This window comes from Dryobates pubescens, chromosome 8 (genome assembly GCF_014839835.1).
Source record: "Dryobates pubescens isolate bDryPub1 chromosome 8, bDryPub1.pri, whole genome shotgun sequence".
In the NCBI taxonomy this organism is placed as follows: Eukaryota; Metazoa; Chordata; class Aves; order Piciformes; family Picidae; genus Dryobates; species Dryobates pubescens.
The window spans coordinates 30530675-30551962 of NC_071619.1; the positions used below are offsets into that span (position 1 = coordinate 30530675).

A 21288-nucleotide genomic window follows, 5' to 3' on the forward strand; every position below is an offset into this window, starting at 1 on the left:
ATGCACAAATGAGGCTCATGAGACTGAAAGCGACTTCTGGAGGTTACTCTATCCCATCCCCAACTGAAAGCAGGGCCAACTTTGAAGTCAGATCAAGTTGCTGAGAGTCATACCACGGCCAGGTTCTGAATGTTTTCAAGGACAGACATTCCACAGCCAGTTTCACTGCTTCACTCTGTGTGGGAAAGCTTACTCCTAAGACATTATTAGAACTTCCCGTGGTGCAGCTTGTCTGTTGTTTCTTCTCCTTTACCTGTGCACATTTAAGTAGTCTCTACTAATTTTCTGTTTTCCTAATAAACAGCCATAGCCAGCAATGAAGATCCCCACGTTAGACTCTGAACAATTTCACTTCTCAGCCCCTCTTCCATACATCATGTCCCACTGACTCTTGGTGGCCTTCCACAGACATTTCAGATTTTTTCCAGTGCTTGGGAGCACAAAGCTGGGCACAGCACTCCAGATGCAGTCTCACAAGCTCAGAATAGTGGAGGAATATTGCTTCATTCCCCTGTCTGACCATGCCCAGTATGCTCTTTATCCTGGGCACCACAAAAGTACACCCCAACCCATGAGGACCTCTGTGGTCTCTTCCCCAGTTAGCACCACATCTGTCCTGCTGCACTCATTTCACTCCTGAAAGACTCAGCATTAGTTTCTGGTGAGTTTCATGAGGTTTCTGACAACCACTGCTCCATTCAACTAGCCCCACAGTCTCCAGCGTATCAATTACCTCTCTCAAGATCTGGTAACATTCACAAAACCACTGAAAGTGCATCACTGACCCAGAAGAGGAGTTGGAATGCAAACAAATTGCCCCTGCACTGATCCTTAAAGGCATGGTCACCAGCAACATGCCTCCAGGTAGACTTCCACAGTTGATCAGAACCTTTGGAGTCCAGCAGCACATGCAGTTTTTCACCCACTTAACCCACTCATCTAAACGACATCTCACCAATTTGGCTACAAGAAGTTTTTAGGAATCCTTGTTAAAAGCCACTCAAGGTTACCACCACTCACTATTATTCCTCTGCCCACAGTCACATCTTATAGCAAGCACTGAGGACCTCTTTGAAGAGCAGTGATGACAAACTGTGGAGACACTACAACTTTTTCCTCACTTAATTCAGTTTTCACCTCATTTTCAGCCACATCAATTTATGCCTCTTGAGCCTTGGAGCTCACAGCTTTAGAGCAGCTCTCAGCAAGGGAACTCACCAACATCAATTCCCACAGTTCTCTTTCTGTAAGGCACAAGAATCTCAGTAGAACTTTTACAAGACCTTATATGAAACCCACTATTTCTTGAGAACAGCTTACTTTCCTGTTTCTCAGAAAGTGTTATTAAATGCTGACAAGAAAACACTGATTGCACTTGTTACTTCCCAGAGGTACACCACTTGATGCTACCTCAGCTACCAATAACACATGGAAACTTTTCATATTATGCAGTCATAGTATGGTCACAACCACCAAATCCTTACAGTTGACTTCCTCAGATCCACAGTGCCTCACCAATGCTGAAGTACCTTCATGAGGTCATAACATTACTTCTGTTTCAGTGCACAGAGGAGTTTAAAGCACAGAAGTAGCATCACTGGTGAAGGGACAAGCAATAGGTTTTTGTAATGCAAATACTATCAATCTTTACAAGGCTGTTCAAAAAGGAAATTAAGCTTAACAGCTCTTGATCTTTGCTTTTCTGACCTCTAGTAATCATCTTCAGCACTGTTGACTAAGTGTATTACTGTGGAATGAGTCAACGGGTGACATAGGAGGGAAAAGTAACAAAACTCAATCTATCCCAACTTAACACATGTCCCAGTTCAGTTACACCTTCGGTTCTGTGCTGTTATGAGGAAGTTCCTTGCCTTTGATGCAATTTAACTGACATTTGACTTCACTACTCTTCTAGCAGATAATGTACTCCAAAAAGAAATCAAGGAAAGCTAGCTACCCAACTTTAACACTCTCAGCTTAGCTTCCCCCCTATTCTTTCCTCAGCACCCCTTCATCCAGCAGGCTACTCTTAAGTGTGCTTGTCCCAGCAATAATTAATTTTCAGCTTAACCATATGTAACACAGGTGGTATTGCAAGTAAAAAAGCAGCAAAAGAGGGCAAAGAATGGCCACACAAATAAGAATTGTAAAAAAAAAATAAGACAAACACAAATTTGCAATTTTTTAACTGAAAGGCTAGTGGAAATAAGAGATTCCAAATGGACAAACTGGTTGACCCAGCTCAGTTGGTTTCTTCCCTTCATCTGAAGGCATACCAAGTGTGCAGACCTGTCTAATCAGCCTTTGTTCATCTTTTAGCAAGTGCTGGTATTTGGCTGCCATCTCAATCACTTTTCTGCATGTGCCATTGCAGCAAAGTGAAGGCACCAGCACTATCTATCTATTTAAAACAACAGTCACTCAAGGAAAGCATTCTGATCTGCCCAGCAAATCCCAGGAAGATACTAATGACAAGTTCAAAAACTATCCTGTTATACCAGCCTTGACTAATAGAAAAGGAAAAAACAGTGATCCCCTGTAGACATACAAAAGTATCTTAACTGCCTGATAATGAAAATCCGATATGTGGGGAGTGGGGTGGGGACAGTGCAGGCAATCAGCAAGAGCCATCTACTGCTGCAGGTAATTCTAGCATACCAGTCAATACAAGCTACACTTGAGCGGCCCTTTATGTTGAGAATGCAAAACCATGCTATTTTAAAGGTATTACAGAATTTAAATGTCATTTTCTTCTGTACACTACTTAAAATAACAACTGGAAGTGAAATATTGAAGAGGGGATTGTAGCGGTGATAGAAGATGCCAGCCTGGAAGCTTGCTACTTTCCACTACCTAAACTAATGACCTTCTTGAGAGCATGTTGATTAAAACTTTACTCAATTCCCCACACTTGGAAAATCAGAAGTAGAAGAAACAGAGGTCAGATTTCAGGACTGCCAGTTTCTTACTTTGCTGCTAGTTTCATTCCATTGGTAACTCCAGGACAGAAATATCCACTTGAGAGTTCACATTTGAAACTGTCCTCAGTCTAAATATTAATCCTTGAGGCATTAATCTCTTGGACAATTTTTAAATGTTTGTTCGGGGTTTACTATGATTTGAAAGTTGTGCTATGCCTTGAACTTCTTCACCATCACCTGCAAACACTGGCCTACCTTTTCCAGAACCAATCATTTAATTGTTTCACTTGCAAAAGACCTCTAGATCGAGTCCAACCATCAACCCAACACCACCATGGTTATTGAACAACGTCCTAAAGTGCCACATCCATACACTTCTTGAACACCTCCAGGGACAGTGATTCGACCAAAGTAAATATTGGCCATGAACCCACTCAGGAGCCTTACTCATACATAGCCACATCTTGTTTTAACTCATATTATGCCTTCCCTACCTTTTCTCATGCAAGGGAACAAGACAAGCTCTCACCTAGCACTTTTACCACCTCTCTTTAGACAGAAAAACCACCAGCACTTTCCTGATATTGTCTTTACTGCACATGCCACTGTTTGATTGCTCCTCATCTATTTCCTTGTACTTTACCCACACTCAGCTATTCCTGTCTGTGCTTTCTTAACTGTTATTGAAATCTCTTTCCATTCTTCCATGATATTCTTCTCTAGAGAGTCCACCAGCTTTCTAACCAGAAACAGACAAGTGTTAATAATCCCTCTACCTCTAACAAGAAAACTTGACTCACCTATATCATGTCTAATCCAGTAATTCATCATCTTGATCATTTCCTCAAAAAAACACATTACTGCATTCCAAAACAGCTGTGACCTGAAGCACTGAACACAACTGTCCTTCAAATAGCTACTTTCCCAAAATCTTTTTTGAGATGGGCTAACCTTCCCCCTAAAAAACCCCAAATAGAACAGTTTAGACCCTCAAAGATCAAATATACTTCCTTCCCTTCAAATAACAGAACTCAACAAGACATAGCATAACAAAAACATCATAAATTGCACCTACAGCTACTCTTCACTACCCAGGAAATTCTAGCCACTCAGGGTGGATAAATGATGATTTATCACAGGGTGATAAATGGATGCTAAGGAAACTCCTCACAGGAACCTCTGCATTAGTATCTATACAATACTCAGTATTGCAATCAGCAGGACAGAAAGTTCAAACAATCCTGATTCAATACAACACATTCACTCAAAGCTGGAGACAAGAAGGCCAAGTACAAACACAAACCACCACCACACAGCCCATCATCAAGCACCCATGTCCCAGGACTCCAGCACAAGCAGAAGCCACCAGCAATCTCAGCACCCTCACTTCTGGGCAGGCTTCTCTAACCAGTTTGCAGCCACACATTCTGACAGAGAGCTCTGTTTGGACATAGCTGTGTGCAAACACAGGACAGCAGGTCAAACTACCTCCACAGCAGCAATCTGGTGTAGCAGGGGATGGAAAGTGACACTCCCAAGTTTTATTGCTCCTCAACAGATAACTCAATCAATGCTAAAAATAGGACATTCACTAACATGACTGCAAGCAGCTGGAGCTTAGCAAGGTTATCTTCTACTAGTTTATACACTGGTTTTTATATTTCTCTTACTCCATTTCCACTCACTACTGCTTTTGTTTCACAAAATTCAGATCCAGACATTGGATGCTAAAGCTTCTACTCAAATGCTACTCTTACCAGCCCCACACACTGTTTACTAAGGGAACACACCCCCAATTCCTTTTCCCACCAGATGTATTCACTTGTGATTTTGCATACATTAAAAGCTCCATCCCCAGCACCTGACAGGCAATAAACTGGCACAGATGCTCTGTAAAGACAATGTATTTTTGCTTCTCCTGCTACAGAAAAATGCTTCCCAATATCAGCCTCAGAGCAACATTACAGCAAGGGGATGGGAAAGAGAATAACCTAAATTTGGCCATATTTCTGAAGAGGGTATTTGACTCTGGAATCTTACAAGAAATAGATCCTGCTAGAGCCTCCTTTTGCTCAATATCAATCTTCAAAGTCCATGACAAATCTAAGTTATTTAAGGAGGCAAGGGACAAACACATTGTTTAAATCAATAAAGAGCACAAGTGGCCAAACAACCATCACAATTCTTCTAAAGCACTCAAAGCAAGCAGATCTTACCAACTCACATACCATTACACTTCACTCTTGTGTATATGGCAATACCTGCACACCACAAGCCAAAACCTGAGTTGACATCCTTGCTTTTCACTCCTCCCAAAATATATGATTACTGTAACCTTTTCCCTGTGGGTTTTATAACCACTCCCTTCAGAGCAGCCCAAGTTTGCACTGTTTCCATGAGATGCTACAGACAAGCTGAAATTGTTTTGTCTAATATTTCAATAATACTCAAGAATTATAAGCCTCTGCAATATATTTTGTTAAAATATTAGCATCTACGCTGTTATGTTTACTTTACAGGAGTACCCCTAACAGTGATCACGAACATGACAGAGCTTCCACAACAAAACAGAGCTGCTGCAACAGTACACCTCATATTACATTGAAGCATCCTGAGGACAGACTTGACAAACATTCGGCTTCAGTTTTCTGGCTGTTTACCAAACAATCCAGATTCACTTCTAATTCTATTTGAGGTTACTCTGTTACTTCTACCAGCGCAGTGCCTCCCTCCCTTCCCAGGATAGTTTTATGCACTGCCCCACCTACACCCTAGCTCACCAGCGTTTCCTTCTCTCCAGCTTCACGTTATAGAAGGTTTCACAGTACCACAGTACATTAGATGTTGGAAGGGACTAAGAGATCAAGTCCAACCCCCCCTGCCCTGTACCTTCTCTTTCCACTGTCATATGGGCTCACCTAAAGCCTTCTTAAAAGCCACAGTCATCACATTACTTTTCCTTCACACTCACGTGTGGCAGTTACAGAAAGAATAAAACTAAATGTGGCAAAATTCAGGGGCAAAAGTAATTAAAAAAAAAAAAAAAGAAGACACTGATAAAAAAAAAGTATCTTCCCCTGCTCCACACCTCACACTCCAAAAGTTACTAGTGGTCCTTTCAGTTTCTTCTTTTATCCATAGAGGATACTTCAAAGTTTTGGCCTTGAAAAGAGCATTATTTCAACCTAACATGCCCATTTCGGGCAGGTGTTCTAAAGCGTTATCAGTCAAGCTCCCAGCTGCCAAAAGGAATCTGGGAAGACTGAGATCCCTGTTACACTCGTCAAAGCTAAAATAGTAAGCCACTGCCCGACACAGGTGTCCTCGAGTTCATTGTTAATGTTATCTCCACATTTGCATGTAAAAATAGTATGGCAAAGTTATGTGAAGTCTGCAACTTTGCCTTTTTCATCACAAAAGGGCAGAAATCACCATCAGAAAAGGAGGAGAAAAGCCTGCTGCCCACCCCTATAGAAACTAAGCCTTCAAACATTAAGGCTTCGAAATGTTGCACCTTAATACTGAAAAAGATTTACCACAAATGAAGCCAAATACTGTACAGTAAGTGTTGGTTATCAACTAAGAGCTCCAAAGTTTTACACCTGGGGAAAGAAAATGCTGGCTGTTACTGCAGAGAGGAAGGAGAACAGCTTTTTAACGTAACAAGAATGTGAAAGAGGGTGATAGACCTTGTTTCAGCTACTTTAGCAGCAACTTAGTTTAATAGCGGATAATCTATTAGAAAAATGAGCAAGCCATCAAAGTAAAGATTTAATCCTATAGCCACGACTTATGCTGTGTAACACAGAAGTATTTCTGCAGAAGCAATTCAACTTTTAGGCTGCTTCACTAACATTTAGTTCCCTTCTCTAAGGAAGCATCCCAGTAACGTCTGACTAAGGAGACAGGCACCAGGTCCTGCAGAGCTCCTGCGACGTAACAATAGAGCTGGCAGTTGTTACCCAGTCTGACCAGGATCAAATCTGTCCTCTCAACAAAATTTATGTAAGCACATTTGCTCTGGGTAAGCTGAAACGGTAAGGGGTTCACCATCAGAACAAAGAATGGCAGTGAATTCTCCTCCTCCTTCAAATAAACCCTCTGTGCATCAAGACCCGCTCTTCTGTCCTTCCCATAACAGCCTTTCTTTAGGGATAGAAGAACATCGCGAATCTACAGAGCCCTCTTGCAGCAAACGCCTGTTTAAGCTGAAATTAGTAATGATCTTCTTTTCTGAGAGCTACATCATTGCCAGATGGGGGAGACTACTCCATGCAGGAGCACAATCTTACAGCAGCACTGCCTCAACTCCCTGAAAAAGCCTTTCTCAGAAACCACACAACTGCTTTATGGTGCCTTACAAGTTCTTCGGTATTTTTATCACACCAACCTCCTGAGATTACTTCCTCTAACTTGTTCCTCCTTCCTTTAGGAGGTAAAGGACACGGTGTGTCCTACAACGCAACCTCCTTGCCAACTGCTCAGCGCTGCGTTGGGAACACAACAGCAGGAGGGTTATTGGTGGTGTGCTCATGCCTAAGTCCACTTTGCTCTTCACCTTCCACTGCTGTGAGAACACCACCACAGGCACTGCACCGCATGCGGCACAAAGCAACACAATAAAGGCTGCTCGGATTTAGTTTGCAGCTGCTAGGTGCTTCCTTGTTCTCCGGGATCAGGGGAGTGCCGGTGGTTTCCAGCCCAACGGGGGACCCGCAGTACCCCCCGGCTGCTGGGGATGCGGGCGGTGTGGAGCACGAGAGAAGCGATCTAAACCCGTAAGCCTGCAGCATCCTGCGCCGATCTCAGCCCGCTTAAGAAAGAGCAGCGATGCGAGCCAAGCAACGCACTGCTACTGCCCAGGGAGCCCCCGGGGCACACGCAGACCCGCCGCGGCCGAGCATCTCCGCACACAACTCGGGGCCCGTCGCTCGGGACGGGAGCTGCCGCCCGCGGGGGGAAGCCCCGGCCCCGGATGAGCTTCCCCGGCCGGGGTGCGGGGCCAGCGGCCGCAGAAACTTGGCGGAGTCACCGGCGGAGCGGCCCCCAGCAAGTAACGGTCCCGCCGCAGCGAACAAGCCCGGCGCCGGCGCCACGGCCCTCCCCGCCCCGCCGCGGCCTCCGGGCCGCCCGGCCTTCTCTCCCCCATCGCCGGCCACCTCCGGGCGTGGAGTGCGTTGGGAGCGGAGCGTTTCGGGAGAAAGCGGGAGAAAGCGACCGAGGTCTCCCGGCACTGCGGGCTCCGGCTCTAGCCCAATCCCCACGAGTCGCTCCCGCGGTCCCGGCCCCGTCCCAGCCACCCCCGCCGTTGGCGGCACAGAACCGCCACCCCGCCCCGCCGGCCGCCCAAACTTTCCCCCAACTTGGCCGAGCCGCCCGGAGCTGCCGGGGCCCGGCTTCGCTCCTCCTCCTGCGCTCGCCCCTCACCCTGCCCCGCCCGCGGGAAAGTTTCACTCACCGCAGCAAAAGCGGCAGAGAACCAGCGCCAGCAGCCCCAGCCGCGGACCGGGCGGCACCGTCGAACGCACCCGCAGCCGCTGCCGCCGCCACCGGGAGAAGGCACCGCCGCTGGCCACGGGAGAAAGTTCCCGGAGGACGGGAGGAGCTGACGAAGGGGGAAAATCAGCCGCAGAGTCCGTAGCCGCTCCGGCTCCTGCCATCCTCCGGGCTCGGCTCCCCGCCGCCGCCGCTACGACGCCCGCCCGCTACCGCTGCCCGACCAGCCACCACCTCCCCGCACCGGGCGTGTGTCACCGAGCAGGGAGGCGCTGCCCGCCGCTCCCGCCTCCTCCGGGCGGGCTGCACCACCGCGCCGCGGGGAGGGGGAGTGAGGCGTGTGTTGTGCGCGCCTACCCCGACCCCCGGCCCCGGCCCCGCTTTTCCGTCCCTTCGGGATAAGCCACCTCTTCGCCGCAGGTTCGGGCCCGCTCCTCAGACTCAGAGCTTTGGCCGCGCAGAGTCGGTGGTCTCTTCGGTAGCGCCAGCGCCGAGGGGCACGGGAGGGCGGGGGCCGCACAGCCTCCCCCGGGGGCTGTTGGTACGGCCCGGCCCGCCCCCCGCCCCGCCCGCCGCCGCCTCCAGCGGGGCCGGGGGCGCCGTTCCCCGTGGTCCGGCCTGGCTCGCGGCTATGCTCCGCTGCCCCGCGCCGTCCTTTCCCCGGACCTTGTCGGTCTTTGATGTCTTCCCCTTCTCTCTCGTCCTGTGGTCTCCCAGCGCTGTCCGGGGCCCTGCCGAGGCACTAAGCGGCTGGCGGCAGAGGGGAGCCGAGCCGCCCCGCAGGCTGGGACCGGCCGGCCGCTCATGCCCCGAGCGGGGACTGTTGGCTCGGTGCCGGTCAGGGCTCCTCCCGGTGCCGGTTGGCGAAGCCCCCTTATCGGGCCGGGTCGTGCCCTGCCCCGCGGGACGCAGCAGTTGTGGCTGGGCCCCTGGCAACGGATGCCCAGGGTTGGCCCCGTCGTTAAACTTCGCCGCGCTTGTGCCCTGTCGCTGACTGCGCCCCTAGCAGACCCCTCGGTGAAAGGCCCAGTCCCCGCCGCGATGCCAGGGACTCCGTTCCCGCGACACCTCCCAGCCTGCCTTCTGCGACCACCGGGCAGCCGAAGGGCAGCGTCGAGCGCAGGGGTTCGGGAAGGTGCGGACCCCATCCTAAGCCCGGGTGAGATGATGGTGCTCACAGGTGGGCTCTGGCAGAGCCAGGGGATCTGGGACCACCCGTGTGCAGAAACCGCTGAGGTGCCCCAGATACTCCCGAGCAGCCCTCTCAGAGGGGCTGCGGGGCCCGGGGGCATCAGGGCAGGACCGTCACCTGCAGGGTTATGAGCTGGAGCACAGCTCTGGCAAGCCTAGCATCCATGAGAGCAGTGGTGGTGACCAGCCCTGTGCCCAGCCCTGAGGAGGACATCAGCGCTGTGATTAAGGTGGTAGGCTAAGGCTCCCGAGGTGAAGTGGGGCTTCCTGCCTTCGCCAGGGCCCCCGGAGAGCTGTCTCAGAATTAGAGCAGGCTGTAAGCAGGTCACAAAATTAAAGGTGGCTCTGCTAGGAGACACATTCTGTGTTACATCTCCATGCTTGTCTGGAAGTCAGTGTTGTGGGCATGGTGTTGATGGATCTGTAGAATCACAGATTTATAGAATAGTTTGGGCTGGAAGGGACCTTAAAGATTACCTAGTTCCAACCCCCCCGTCATGGGCAGGGACAACTTCCACTACACCAGATTTTTCTCAAGACCTCATCCAACATGGCCTTGAACCCTTCCAGGAAGGGACACAACCTCCCTCCTGGGCTACCTGTTGCAGTGTCTCACTACCCTCACTGTAAAGAATTTCTTCCTAATATCCTAATCTGCCTTCCTCAATCTTCATTCCCTCTTGTCCTATCACTCAAGCCCTTGTAGAAAGTCCCTCCCCAGCTTTCTTGTAGGCTCCCTTCAGGTACTGGAAGTCTTAGAAGCCATACATCTAAGTTGGAAGCCAAAGTTTGGAGGTGTCCATAGCCACACTGACCACACATCAGCTCCAGTACTGAATTGTGTCTGTGTCCTGACTGTCTGGAAGACACTAAGATGTTCCCTAACTTACCCCAATCTTCACTACAGGATATCTAGGGAGCTCAAGAAGCAAGTCCTCAATCTGGATGATGAGGCAATTGGGGCTGCAGGGCATATTTTTACCCACCCTTGCAATACCTTGCAAGGACAACCTGGGTACCACTATACACACATCAGATTTTTGACAACAAAATACAGAAGCTCAAAAGCATTGGGTCAGGAGTCTTGCTTTTTTAATGTGTAGGTGTGCTTTCCCATGTCAGATGTACTGTCCTTGCAAAGCTTGAAGGAAAACATTGAATATAGACCACCCCTACTGCTGTGGCATCTGCTGGGAGCAGGTTCCACATAAGCACTGTATGTTCCCAGTACAGAGCAATATTCCACAACATGCTCCAATGGTGGCCATGAACAGCAGTGTCCCTCAAAGCCATGCATGACTACGTTTGTCAGATGCTCACAATGGGATGTTCTTCTTCCCTTCTTCAGCTACACTGAATGGTTGCCAATTAACTGGTCTCATTAATTTGTAACTGTGAAACAGAATTCAGGCTAAGAGTTAGTAGAGACACACTGCTAGCTGTGCTGGATGTTCAGTGCTCATCAGCATTTTGTGATAAACCAACATAACTGAGAGAACATCCAAAGTTTAGTGGAATCAATGTAATTCCCTAACTCTAATCCCCCTCATGCCCATTTGCTATGGGATTTGGGGTCAGGATTGCTGTGGATGCTGTCCAAAAAGTGCCCAAATGGATTTGCATGACTGATAAAAGGGGAGAAAGACATTTCCCCACTCTGCTGATATTTTTGAAGCCTGATCCTTTGTTGTTTGAATCTTTTGATTCCATGGAAACCAATATATTCCACCATGCCAATAAACCTGGATAAATATAATACTGAATTCATCATTAGAGCTGAATTTATACTAAGAGCTTTTTTACCTGGGAAAATTGATCAGCATAATTGCAGCAGAGTAGTTGATGCTGGTATGGCTTTGCTGATGTCACATTCCAGGTAGATGTTTTAACTGAGTGTAATTGTTCCATTTCCCTGTATAGATGAGTCCTATACAGATAAATCACCTTTTGTTGTTAAGAGCTGAAGGCATAATAAATGTGGCTATAGAGTAGTTGAGAGGGCAACCCTTAAAATCCCGTTTGTGACAACTGTAATAAAATTGTCATCTGCTGTTAGAATTTCATTTCTTTTCATTCAAAAGGCATTAGGTCTTTTAAAAAATCAAGTGATTTGAAGGTCTAGCACCAAAATATGTACCTGGATTCATGCAGGCTGAGGAAGCAAATGCAGTGTGTCATATTTAAACAGAGCTGTGCCCAGTCTGTGGGTAACATCCTCCAGTGCCAAATTCAGCACTGTTGTAATCAGGCATCCTGGGGACTTTGTGATACACAAGGAAATCTGACTTCATGATATCAAGGCTAAATTTGGCTCCCCAGTGCTTAGCACACTCCTGAAGGCATTATGCTCCAAACAATTAATCTTGCAGAGTACTGAATAAATACATATAGGGCACACAGCCTCAGTTTGTGTAAAGCAATTGTTACTGGCATATTTTTTCTGTAGAAAGATGTTTTCTACAGTTGGCAGCAATCCTGTTCAAAGGCATCTTTGAACTGTAAAAGTACAAAATGCTATATCCAGTCCAGATTTCCCTCGCTGGCTATTGTCCACCCACCTGCCCTCCCTGACAGTGAGAGGGGAAAAAAAAGAGCCTTTACCCCTAATTTAGAGCAGGGTGTTTGGCAAGGATTTACTTCTCTATTCTTAACCCTTTTGGAAACAAAGTCCTGGAGCAGTGTGAAATTCACTGAAATGCATAGCATTGGAAGTGACAGCCCGGGTTCCTGCTGGAGAGGAGCACTGTTCACTGCAGTGGGAATGTGCACCTCGATGTGCAGCAGAACAATGTGCCCTTCCACATAAAGTGACACCAAACCAGCCCCACACCAAAGCTGCCTTTTTCTCCACGCACTTCCTGCTGGATGAGATCTTCTTACACAGAGTTTCTGCAATCTGCTAACAGGAGGCTGTTTCTGCATCCTTCCTCCAGCTGAAGGCAGAATAGTTGTGTCTTGGGGTGTCCCTCATCAGAACTGTACCAGAAGTGCTGTTTTCTGTGCTGAATGGAGAAAGGTGCCTGTCTGATTCCTTGTCTGGAAAGCCACAGCAAAGCATTTCTGTAGGCTGAGCAGCAGGCGTGATTGACAGCGGTCCCAGCAAGACCAGAGAACGTGGGCTGCATGTTTATGTGACCCAGTGGTGGACTCAGTGCTCTGATCATCCGGCAGCACATTTGGAAGGGCTCAGACAACACCCCTCAGAGCATAGAGATTGGCTTATCCTTGGCAAATTCTGTTTTAGGTTGTGTTGGATACACAGAGGGATTTTTTTTTGGGGGGTGGGGGAAGATGCTCTCCAATCAGGACTGTTATTAAGAAATGTCTAAGGATGTATTGCAAAGATGGATTGTTCTCATGTTTCCCAGCTCTTTGCATACAGTATAGTGCAGAATCATCTGGGTTGTCATCTCCTAGAAAGATCTATCATAATATTTTGATTCCAGTCATAAGCAAGCCTAGCCAAGAATAACATGCACACAGTCACACAGTATATGATAATTTTCAAACCCATTTGCCCAGTACTTTGCTTATTAAAGATGGCATCCCTAAATCTTGTTTCAACCAAAGAGCATCCCTTTCAGGAGACAGCCGAGTGACTGGCTCTAGCTTCACTGCAAAGCACCCTTAGAAAACTGGTTCTCTTGCATGCAGAGTGGCCCCACTCTCACCATTTGTGCCAGGGCATTTATGTGTCTCAGGGAAGTCCCAAAGCTTGTGCCTTTTTCACAGAAGAGCAATGCAGTTATTGACAGAGTCACTCTCCAACATGATGCTTCTTTACTTGTGGTCAGGTGTGCACATCATCCAGTCTGCGACTGAGATTTCCATTGCCTCAGCCAAGAGGTGTAAGACTCCCAGCCAGTGAGTAAAATTCTCATACATTTCTGGCAGACAAAAACCAGTAGGTGAGGAGATGGTTTGCTTTCCAGTTAGAACTCTGTTTTGCCACTTGCCTTATTAAGAAAGAGGACAGAAAACTTAAGGATTCCTTTCAGGAGAATATCTTCATGACAGTGCTTCCTATTTTCTTTCTGCTCTGAACACAAGAAGTTCCACCTAAACATGAGGAAGAACTTCTTTAAGGGTGGTAGAGCACTGGAACAGGTTGTCTAGAGAGGTGGTCGAGTCTCCATCTCTGGTGACTTCCAAAACCCTTCTGGATGTGTCCTGTGTAACCTGTCGTAGCTGAACCTACCTTGTCAGGGGAGTTGAACTTAATCTTCAGAAGTCCCTTCCACCCCACCCCCCCATTCCCTGATTCTGTGATTCTCTTCACTGCAGTCTTTGCTGCCTATTTCCTTGCCTTTCTCTCCATTTTTTGTTTGTGCATACTTATACTGAAGTGTGAGATGTTATGCTAATAAACAGAAAACACCCTTGATTTGAAAGGATCTGTATGGGCAAGTGCACAATTTGCTTATTTTGTTCTAAAATGAACACATTTCTTCCTAGGCACACACATTTGATACTGAAGATGAGCATGAAGAGAGTACAGGAAGGCAGGAGAGAGGAAAATGAAGGGGACAAGTGGAGAAAAGATGGTGAGTGAGGGCTGCTGCCACTAGGTTTCAGAAGCAGGAGTGCAGTACAGTGAGAAGAAACCTGAAGGACAGGACTCTGATCTGTAGCTGGGGAGTAGCTGATGTGGCAGAGGGAGGATGCTATATCTTGCCTTTTGTGTCACTCCCCCTGGGGCTACTCCCCATCCAAAACTGTCAGGCAGCAGCAGAGGCTGTTGCCAGTCTGCTTGGGTGCCAGCTGGACATTGCTGTGCTGCAGTGCCAATTCCCTGCCTTTGGCAGTGGCCTCAAAATGATGCACTAGGCACAGCTCCTGGCTGATTTTCCTGACCCGTCACCTCACCCAGCCCCCATGTGGTGTGGTGGAGGAGGTGTTTCCCCAAGGCAGTCCTGCAAGATGTCCCCAGAGACGTTTCTCTCATGACTAGAAAGCTGAAGTGAATCTGCTTTTCTACAGGGTGACAAAGAAGAAAGGTGACTTCAGGGAAAAACTAATAATCAAAATCACTGCCAGTGAGTTGTGTAGTACCTACCTACATTTCACAGTGATACTTTTATTGTCTCAGTCACTGACATGATCCAGCAGGTGATCCACCTCCCAGCAGGAGGTGAGTTCTTGGTTCAAGAAGAAGGGAGTTTTAACGTTCATTTTAATGGGAGCCTTTAGTCATTTTTAGTATCAGCGCGGTTACACCGGCTTCATTTAATTATGGGAGAATAAGCAGGTTTAGAATTCCCCAGAGGAACTTACTGTTTTCTCTGCTCAGGCTTTCTCCCTTCATCTTCTGAACTGCTCCTCCCTGGTCTTTTCATTTTCCTTGAGAGCGTTTATTCTCATCCTTAGAAATGATCACATCTTGGTGAGGTTTTAGCTGCTACAAATGCTTTAATCTTATTACTTTGCCTTTCTTCTTTCTCACTGTCTTTTCCTCAACTAATTGATTGTTAAATGCAGCCGAGTATGGTGAGTGGAGTACATGGAGCCAAAAGTTTTGCCTGCCTGTGTCCTAGGATATGTACAATGTGAAAATGCATCAAGGTAACTGCAGTTACCTGCTGTAGTGCTGCTGCTCATATCCCTAGGTTGGACTTGAAACCAGATTAACTTCAGCAAATTCAGAAGCCAGCATAGGACTGGAACATGCCATGGTTCAGTGAGAAAAATGTCCCCTTATTACACCTGTAGGTTTCTGCTGCATGAAGCCAATGCACATTGCAGTTTCTTTATGCCATTTTTTAATAGCTATAAAAGATTAGTTTTGGCTTGAATAGAAATGAAACTCTACTATTACCTAGAAAGGTAGGACCAGATGGTCCTTGGGGTCCCTTCCAACCTGGCATTCTGTGATTCTGTTTCAGTCTCTGAATGATTTTCAAGCATGTTTTAAATCACTTCTAGATCAAATCTTTTAAAACTTTGAGTGGCAAAGAGGAATATGCATTAATTTTAGACAGCTATTTTTATCCTTTTTACATGGATAATTGAATTCAGACTTTACCCCTCTACTTTCAGCCTGAAAAGAGTGGCTCAGAAAGCACCTACATGCTTTTGATCCTTTGAAAAAACATTTGTAAACTGAAGGAACCTTATTAAACTTTAAAAACAAGTCTCCATGCACAAAGAGCACTCCATTTCTATACAATTGTTTAATAGATGATGTTAGAAGCCTAAGAAAATCTCTAAAGCTCTAGTTTGACCTCAGCAGTCTTTGGTCTGTCCCACGGTGTGCCTTTGCACAGAGAAGTCCACCATTTCCCAGTGAAAGTGTTGCTGGAGTTGAAGTCTCCATCTCAACCACAAGCCCTATGAGGAGTGGCTGAGGGAGCTGGGATTGTTTAGCCTGGAGAAGAGGAGGCTCAGGGGAGACCTTCTTGCTCTCTACAACTACCTGAACGCAGGTTGTAGTCAGGTGGGGGTTGGTCTCTTCTCCCAGGCAACCAGCACCAGAACAAGAGGACACAGTCTCAAGCTGTGCCAGGGGAGGTTTAGGCTGCTCTGACAGGTGGGTTGGACTAGATGATCTTTCAAGGTCCTTTTCAAACTCTAACATTCTGTGATTCCATGATTTTGTGTGTAAAACTGAGACACCTGACACTCCTCTAATGCCATCCTTTAGAAGACGCAATCAAAGAAGAATACTGGTTTAAGTGGTGAAAAGAACACATATAACTTCAAGTTTGAAAAGAACCTGGTTAGAAGAAAGCAGACTTGCTGTAAAGATGCATGTACATCTAAATGCCTTGAGAAACTAAGGTTCTAAAACATATTTCTGCTGCCCACAAACTCACACCAGCTAATGCCTTGTAAAATTAGCTGCATCCTCAACTCTATCCTTCAACAGCAGGTTGGACGGCCTCATTATATATTTAATTATCTTTTCCTTTTTTTTTTTGTCAGCTCATTTGCATCCAAGTACATTTAACAGCATGTCATCTGGGATCAATTCTTCAGCAGTGATTTCATGATAGCTTCTATATAATGTAGCTTTGGTGTACCCACCCTGCTCCCACCCCTGAGCGTATGGTGTCTCTTTTTTGAAGCCATCAGAATTGAGGAACCAGCCTTAAATAGGAATCTCATGGCATTTGACAGTTGCCAATCCTAGGGCTGTTTGCAAATGGTTTGGATATCAATTTCACTTCTGGGCTGCAAGTGCTTTGTTTACATCTGCCTTGCAGCACACCATAGTTTTTTAACAATGGTTTATTCATGTGTCTATAGTTTGGTGTGAAAACCAAAATGAGCTTTAATCTGCAGAAGGAGCAGACAGGATGAGCCACAGGCAGTCACACTTTGCACTTGAAAGGAACAATGCTGTGATTTCTTTGTTTTCTCTGGCATAACAGGTAGGATGGCAAAAATGAATTGAGGTCTTTGTTGCTGTTCTCCCTCAGCCGAAGAGCCACGCTTTCCTCACCTACATTGTCTACCAAACGTTGTTTAAGGATCTTTGTACACCAGCTGCTATCCTGTTTCACTTTTAGCTCCAGCTAAGCTCTCAAAACAATTTGATGAGCGTGAAGAACGATGCCAAGCTGACAAATCCTGCTTTTTGCATTTTTCTTCCAGACTTACCCAGTCTTGAAGCTCCACAACAGTGGCTGTGTTCATCCCTGGGGCAGTAAGTCCTCAGCCCCATTAGCTCCTGGTTCTACAGGGATAGAAGACTGTTTCATAGAATCATAGAATGGTTTGGGTAGGAAGGGCACAGATTGACTCCCCTGTGATCATCTAGTTATGAGCTCCTGCCATGGGCAGCGGCACCTCCTACTAGACCAAGATGCTCAAGGCCCTGTCCAACCTGGCCTGTCCAGTGGAGGGGCATCCACAACCAGCCTGGGCAGCCTGTTCCAGTGTCTCATCACTCTCACTTCAATATGCAGTTTAATTCTCCCCTCTTCAAGCTTCAATCCATTCTCTTTCTACCTACCACATCAAGCCCTTTTGTTTGTTATCTGTTCCTAGTTGTATGAACAACAGCACAAAATACTATTTACCACTGTGTGAATGACTCCATGCAGTTCAGGAAGGGCAGCAGACAATTCATGAGCTGCATTTGCAGAGAAGTCTCCACACTTCCTCTATAGATTTCTGCCATTAGCCTTGACAGAGATGGATGTTAATTGTGTCAAGTCAAAATGTCCATTTTATGTTATTTTTCAAGCTTCTCTAATATCATCAGTTATGTTCTCCCCCTGCTTGCAATTAATTAAGTGAAATTCACAATAAACACAGTAGGAAATGCAGAGAAGTAACAGATAGTCCAAATCATCTCTGACCCCTACCACTCCAAGTCTGTCTTGGCCATCTCATTTCAGCTGCACTATCACCTAGAAAAGTTGAATCAGATGATCCCAGGGGTGCCTTCCAACCTGGAAATCTGTGACTCTGTGACTCTTTGGGGGGATTTCAGAAACTGATGATTTTCCATGAGCTGAAGAATGGATGCTTTAGGAAGTCTTTGCTAGACTGGGGTTTAGATAAACTGCATAAGTATTGAGGATTGTATGAGCAGCACAGTGATTCTAACAGATCTTGTTGGGGAGAAGTGGTATTCAGGAATAAATGCCAACATAAAAAGCAGCCTACCAAGAATGGGTAGAATTTCAGTGAGAATGCAAGGATGTTTTCACCAGGACAGATAATATTCACACTTGAATAGCACAAAATGTATAACCAGTCATGATCAATTTTTCCACAGATCCTTGGCTGAGACTGGTCTCAAATACTCAGTCCAAACCCTGACAGGCATTTTAGCTGATTTTTACGGTTGCATCTCTTCAGTTTCCCCTGAGAAGTCTTCATCAAGGTTGTAAGCTCTCAGAATGACAGATGAATAAAAAAGGGTCTCCAAATTCAGAATGACTGGAATTCTTGATGATAATGTTCTTATTAATCATCTTAGAAATGAGCAAGGAAACCAGCTTACCTGAGGCAATAGTAAACAATTTCACTGTTAATGACATGAACTGTAAGAACTGTGGTAGGGCGAGAGGGAATGGATTGAAGCTTGAGGAGGAGAGGCTTAGACTGGATGTTAGGAAGAAATTCTTTCCTGTGAGGATGGTGAGACACTGGAACAGGTTGCCCAGGGAGATCATGGATGCCCCCTCCCTGGAGGCGTTCAGCTCCTGTCAGCCAGCACCTCCAGGTCCTGTTTCACCAGGCTTTAGGAGACCCAAGTGCAGACTCTAAGGTGGGCAAAAAAGGAACCTCAACCTGGCAGATAGAAGAGTGTTATATCCATGGGGTGCCAGAAAGCTTGCTTTTAGATGTAGCTATGGGCCACTCATGACTTAAGAGTAGACAGCTTGGAAAATGCCTCCTGGACCACTTTTGTGAGGCAGAAATACTTCATTTACTTCATTTTGCAGTGAATATGTTTACATCTGTTATTTTTGCAGCAGCAGGAATAGGTATTTTTTTCCCCCAATTATTGGAAAAGTTACTGACAGTATGGTTCTAAAGTGACCAAAATTGTTCTCTCCAATAAGTGTAATTTGGCAAACAATTGTGACTGAAAAAAATATGGAGGCCTTATAAAAAGGCCTGAAATGGTTCATTTCAGAAACACCAACTGCTTATTTTGACTTATTTTAGTGACTCATTTTGGCTTTTCCTTTCAAAAAACCATTTTTCACTGGAGAGCGGTCTATTCTTTTAAAAGATGAAATAATTAGAGGTGCACAATCTGAGAACAAATTGCAACATTTCAATAGCAATGTACACAGAAGAAGTCCATTTGCATTCCAGTGGATCAGAAGGCTTTCCCCTCTGATTTTTAATTGCAATTATTTGACTAAAAATTATAGTTTGCTCTGCTGTATTAGTAGTGGCTGCAGGTGTAATAACCTAGTGTGTGCATATCAATTTCCATCTAGTTATGCTTTGGAAGGAAAGAGAAGCAGCATAACTGTGTGAAAAAGTGATTGATATGGTTTTTGTAAGAGCTCACTGGTGATGCCACGAAGGAAAGAGGGCGACACCATGTGTGGATCCCTGATTAGCCTTACTAGGGTCTGAGAACTGGAGCGTAGTAGGGAAAGAAATCATAGAATCATAGAATCAATAAGGTTGGAAAAGACCTCAAAGATCATCAAGTCCAACCTGTCACCCAGCACCTCATGACAACTAAACCATGGCACCAAGTGCCACATCCAATCCCCTCTTGAACACCTCCAGGGATGGTGACTCCACCACCTCCCTGAGCAGCACATCCCAATGGCCAATCTCTCTTTCTGTGAAAAATTTTCTCCTCACCTCAAGCCTAAACTTCCCCTGGTGCAGCTTGAGACTGTGTCCTCTTGTTCTGGTGCTGCTTGCCTGGGAGAAGAGACCAACCCCCACCTGGCTACAACCTCCTTTCAGGTAGTTGTAGAGAGCAATGAGGTCTCCCCTGAGCCTCCTCTTCTCCAGGCTGAACAATCCCAGCTCCCTCAGCCTCTTCTCATAGGGTTTGTGCTCAAGGCCTCTCCCCAGCCTCGTTGCCCTTCTCTGGACACATTCAAGAGTCTCAATATCCTTCTTAAATTGAGGGGCCCAGAACTGGACACAGGACTCAAGGTGTGGCCTAACCAGTGCTGATGAGGCAGGGCTCTGAAGAAACCTGGCTTAATTCACTCTGTGCTTTGAAAGATGTGTGGGGGATGATGAGGCAGCTTTGTAGGATAAAGCTGTCACGGTGAGGACCTCATCAAGAGCTCCTGGAGTTCATTGAAAGACTGGCTTAGGGCCACCTTGTGTAGTTAGATATTAGGAGGGTATGTTGCTTTAATTCCTCAGTTGGCTTTGGTTTATTTCCTCAGTGCCTGGAGATCTGCTGAAGAAGCAGACAGCTACACAGCAGAAAAGTTGTTGGGTATCTGGAAGATATATTTGCAACACACCAGAGCCCAACTTCAGAGCTTTGACGTGGAAGCATGGCACGCAAAACTCATCAGCTGGGTAAGGAAGAGTTAAGATGCGTGGCATGGTCCCAAACTCTACAAGTGTTAACTGTTTAATGAAGCTGTGCTGAAGCAAAACAAAAATCCATGGATTTGGGCCATGCTCTTTCACTTTTTTTTTCTCCTGAACAGATGTAAAGCCAATCCAGTGGAACTCCACCAAGCATCTGCTGGCTCCTGCCTGCAGCACAGAAATACTCAGTGCAATGTTCTCCCCATGAAGTGCTGGGGTTTCAGTCTTTGTGCAGAAGACTCTTCCACCAGTCAACTAAGAGCCACTGCACCGCAAAGTTTGAACCTTTTTCTCCTATATTGCAGCAAAAATGTAATGGTTTTGTAACTGCTTATGCAATCACCTCTGTAAGTTGAAATGGCTCTATATCCCTGTAGGTTTTCACCAGTGAATTAAAGTTTGCATGTGCCAACTATTTCACATTTGTGTGAAAGGAAAACAGAGGGGATTAGCCTTAATACCTTAGAGCTAAATAAATATTTACCAGGTTTGATTCTGCCATCCTTTCATGGCCAATGTTAAGCACAAGGTGACTACAGGACTGTTGGAAATATACAAACAACATTAATCTGCTAGGTTTTTTCCCCCCCAATTTTGGAAAGGTGTCACAGAATTCAATTTCATGGCACTTTGTGTCCCTTTCCAGGTTAAATAGCCACTTTTTGTCACTTGTGACGCTAATTTCTTGTGTTTCTGA

At 46.1% G+C, this 21288-nt stretch overlaps 1 protein-coding gene across 1 annotated transcript in view; it reads right to left on the reverse strand.

The window, feature by feature from the left end:
- The window catches only part of NECTIN3 (nectin cell adhesion molecule 3), a 48146-nt gene extending 39491 nt beyond the window's left edge, over positions 1-8655 (reverse strand). The window contains exon 1 of the mRNA XM_054163452.1: positions 8380-8655. Coding sequence (XP_054019427.1) covers positions 8380-8581 — 202 coding nt within the window. The 5' untranslated portion in view covers positions 8582-8655. The remainder of the gene's footprint in view (positions 1-8379) is intronic.
- Between the last annotated feature and the right edge of the window lie 12633 nt (positions 8656-21288).